A 4,507-nucleotide genomic window follows, 5' to 3' on the forward strand; every position below is an offset into this window, starting at 1 on the left:
GGAGGTGGGTGGGTGGAATTTTTACAGTCATTTTAAAGTATCAGCCCAAACTAAGCAGAGAGTAAGATATGTTCATGTGCAGTTTGAGAACGCCTCCTTTTAGAAAAAATCTTTCCAGTTACTGCTGGAATCAGTCTGTGTATCCTGAGAGTGGTTTAGGGAGCATTTTCTGGGTTGTTTTACACTCACTCAGTCTCATTTACTTAAAGTTTGTTAGCCTGCTGCGTCTTTGTGTATTAGAATGAGAAACATTATTTTTTCCCCTAAAGAACGATCCGCTAATTGGAAAGGTGCTGATGTTTAATTGGAAAGGTGCTGATGTTTTCCAGGAGAATTACAGTACGGTGCTAATGTAAAATATGTGAATGAAGTAAATAGAGTAACAACTGTAGCCAAGTGTTTGCAACAAATGGAAATACCTTTATAGGCATATTATTTTTATTTCCATTTCTTCTGTTCTTCTTCACTCAGATGTAAGTTTGTGTGGAAATGAGTGGTGTTGAAGAATGCCAATTTCAAGTGATATGGAAAGAAGGAACTTGCTTGAAAATTGACTTCTATAAGGCGTATGTCAGCCACAATCAAGATTTTGAATGTGATCACACAGTTGACATAAAATGCAGAAAGAAAAATTATCTGATCTCCATCTTTAGATTACGTTGAGTGGCTTGCAGTATGTTTGCCAAGAACTCTGCTAGTTTTCCAATTAAAAGTAATTTTGTGCTTCCTAAAACTTTTATGGAGCAACCAACTCAATTCAGTTCAACTCAATTCAATTTGTAGGGTCCATTAAAGAGGGTTATTGAGTGAACTTTTAATATAGACTGGAAACATTTTGAAACGATATAATAGCTCAAGTTAATACATTTGATTATACTTATTAATTAACTGTTCTTAAATCAGCTAAAAATAACCTGTAAAATACAACTTTCAGTGCAATTATTTTCATTATTAATGTAATTTTCACAGAATCCCATAACATTGCCCACACTGCATTTTTTAGCGTGGAAGAGCTCTTATCCTATTGACTTTTTAAAGTGCTGGAAAAGAGAAAATATGCCTTTGCTTAGTATCATCTGGACTGATGCTTATACCAAATGACATTTCAAAGGGTGAGGCAAGGCTAAGAAGGTACCTCATTCTTGCTGTTATACCATGAACCAGCAACTTGCCAGATTCCACAAGCTGAGGGCCCAAAATTTCAAATTCCCACTAAAATTTTAGGAATGCATGATCTGACCAGGCAGTTGCAGAATACAAGTTGGAACCCCTGCATACGTTGTTGTGTTCATGTGTCATATGAACATCAGTGCCAGTAGCAGGTCCCAACAAACAAGGAAAAAAGAAAGTAGATTCTATGCAAATTTAGGAAACAAGATAATACTTGCTTTATAGACTTAATCTTTTTAAAAAAAAAGCTCTGTTTAAAAAAAGAAAAAAAGAATAGGGTTACATATTCCACCATTATGATTAGAGGAAATGTGAAACTTTGGGAGCCGAATGCAACTCCCACCAAATGAAGAGAAATTTTTTTCCATGATTTCTGTGAGAGTTTGACAAGACCTGTGGCGACTACTAGGGTTTTTAAATATGTTTGTAATGTTCAACTGTGGAGATTTTTAAGGCAGATCACTATTATCAGGTTCTAGTACAAAATGTCTCAAAAATGTTCCAGAAGGACCCAGCCTGAATATTGTCAACTAAACCATATTATACTCTGAATAGGAAGCAAGACATTTTGTCCTACAGCACATTATATAAAAATGAATACTCCGAAAGTAAGAATGGAGAAGCCATAAGTACTTGTGGGATGACATATTGCTATCTAAGTGACGTAACAACTGGGCCATTCTATTTACAAAGAAATGTTGTCGAAAGGAGAACATTAAATTATACATATACATACATCATATTTTAATTTAGCAATGTCTGTTGTGGGAAAACTTTTTAATATCTTTTTTTTTTTGAGAAAGAGCAGAAAGACTTTCATGTTGATCTCCATCAAATATAGCAGAAGCATTAATGAATGCTTTTGGTCTTTTAATGAATGCATGGTCTTTTAATGAAAATCTAAAACTAAACTATAAAGATAAGACAAAATAGCATAAATTTCCTCTATGCACACAAAACTTAAAAAGAAATCATATAATTTTTTACATGCAACTGGAACTTATGAAACTAGAGGTAAATTTGTAAATGCTAGTTTAATGGATGTTGACCAACTTACTTACCTAAAATATAAGGTAGATTCTACATGACAATATAACCCCCGCCAAAATATAAAAATACAAGGAGATAATTTGAGCGTGCCCTATGTGAAATTCCCAACTCTCCAAAGATTAAATTCAATGTAACTAATATTTATGTTCTTAGTTTCCTTAGGAAATTATAAAAGAGGAAACAATGTAAATTTAGGGATGATTAAGTTTATTGCTGTGATGTTATCTGTCCAGAAATATACTATTAGTAAACATGGCACTTAGTTATTACCGAATCATAACTCTGCTGTAGTTTACTATCCTTTATGGCTGTATAATTATTCAGGTATTGAACAGGGAAAAATATAGAGAGCACATAATAAGTAGACCTTTTGATTTATAGGGAGTTTCAAATATAGATGAGCATATTTGGGCTGTTATGAATTACATCAGTGATTCCTACAGGGATCTCAGTGTGTAAACTGAAGCCAAAAGACTTTGAAGCTCTGCACCTGCATCTGGATTAAGCGCCTGAAGTTTCAAAATAGGATGCTTGGGGATCCTCTTTTACAGCCACTTTGGTGAGAATCGTGTTCACGTCCGAGGAAACACTCAGCAGCTCTCCCCGTACAAAAGCCCAGCATTTGCTCAGGCAAAAACTTGCTTAGACTGCACTCAGTATTGAATGTGTAAGGATTACAAATTGTGTTTTATGAACTCTACTGCAGAAAAGTGCAAATGATAATGTTATGGAGTGTATGAAAACCATACTGAAGGTCACATATACAGCTTGGCTATATTGATGTCATCTCACTGATGCCAGTATCTTTCACCCTAGATGAGGCTCTCATCCAGGACCTCTCAGTTATTTATATGCAGTGGGTATAACACCTTAAAATAAGATAAAATGGCTTTTCTTCCCAGTTAACTGCTTTCATATAAAGGCTTATTAATTAGGAGAAATACTGAAAACATTCAGAACTAGGCTGGTGTTGGAATTCACAGGAAAACAGAGTTCTCTTTTCTTACCGTAGTTTTTTCCAGGCAGTGAAGCAGGTGGTGGTGCTGCGTTTCAAAGGAAGAGCCAGATTTGCTAACAAAGGCCTGTTCTTCTTCACTGGAGGACTGTTAATACATAGAACTCTGTATTATTCTCATTTGTGAACAAGAGGGCTCTTATCCAAATATTTGATCAGAACTAATCTGGATTGTACACAGTAGCAATGCTTCATGTACACAGTATAACCCAAATCATTTTGGACCTGAGTTCTCTTTTGCTTGTTTGTTTCTTAATCAAAATATTTTCTTTCCTTCCCTTGCACCTCCTTTTAAGTGTTTTCATCTTACGTCTTCTATGCATAGATGGAATAGTACAATTTACAAGTGCAATCAACATGTAAGCTTTGAATGTTGAATCAATGCATACTTAAAATTTTCATAAATTTAAGTGACAGTAAAATATTTTTTTTCCTGGGAATGTGCCTCATTTGAAGGAAACTAAACATAGTTGTCCTCCTGTGATCATTTCACAGCACTAAATAATTTGTGGTATTGCTCTTACACAAAAATTCATGTCAGCGATCCCAATCTGCTGAGTGTGGAAAGCATATAGCAGACGTTACTGACACAGAATGAAGAATTAAGTAGAAAACATCCACCGTTTATTAATTGCTTTCACTAATTATTCACTAGAAAGCAGAAAACTAAATAGGGGAGGAAGTGGGGTAATAGGAAAGATTACAATTCAACTTTGGGATATTTGAAATCTGCATGGCAATTAAGCTATTCGGTGTCTCTTTAGTTCAAAGATTTGAGTTCTTTCAAGCAGGAGAGGAAGCGAGGGCTCTGACTCCTCGTCTTTTGTGCCAGACCGGACGGATGGACGTCCCCTTCCTCCTCTTCTGGCTATAGGTTAAAGCGTTCGGCTTTTTAACACGTATTGAACAGAAAGGGCATAGAGGAATGAAAGCCTTCCTGTATCCCTCAGGGAATTGCCTAAATGCCAGAAAATGGCAGGGATTAACAAACACTGTCTCTTCAGTCTTTCTCAGCTGGCTACAGCTCTGAGCAGCCAAGGGGCTGTCTCCGGCAGCGTGGGTTGCTGTGGATCCCGGTCCCAGCCGCTGCCCATGGCTCCCACTGATGGTCCTGGCTTCCTCAGCAGGGGTAAGGGGGAGGTTTGCTTCAGGTAACATTAGATATCAATGCATTTGAGGTAATCACCAAGACTCTCCTTAGAGCAAAGTAGGCGCTTCCAGGGCATGATTTTCACTCTGCAACTCCCCTCTGGGCAAATGGTACCCCAGAGC

General features: G+C 36.8%; 1 protein-coding gene across 1 annotated transcript in view; it reads right to left on the reverse strand.

Annotated features, from left to right (window-relative positions):
- The window catches only part of KCND2 (potassium voltage-gated channel, Shal-related subfamily, member 2), a 294,641-nt gene that overhangs the window by 3,265 nt on the left and 286,869 nt on the right, over positions 1-4,507 (reverse strand). The window contains exon 4 of the mRNA XM_009332280.1: positions 3,228-3,323. Coding sequence (XP_009330555.1) covers positions 3,228-3,323 — 96 coding nt within the window. The remainder of the gene's footprint in view (positions 1-3,227; positions 3,324-4,507) is intronic.

This window comes from Pygoscelis adeliae, unplaced genomic scaffold (assembly GCF_000699105.1).
Source record: "Pygoscelis adeliae isolate BGI_AS28 unplaced genomic scaffold, ASM69910v1 Scaffold9, whole genome shotgun sequence".
NCBI lineage: Eukaryota > Metazoa > Chordata > Aves > Sphenisciformes > Spheniscidae > Pygoscelis > Pygoscelis adeliae.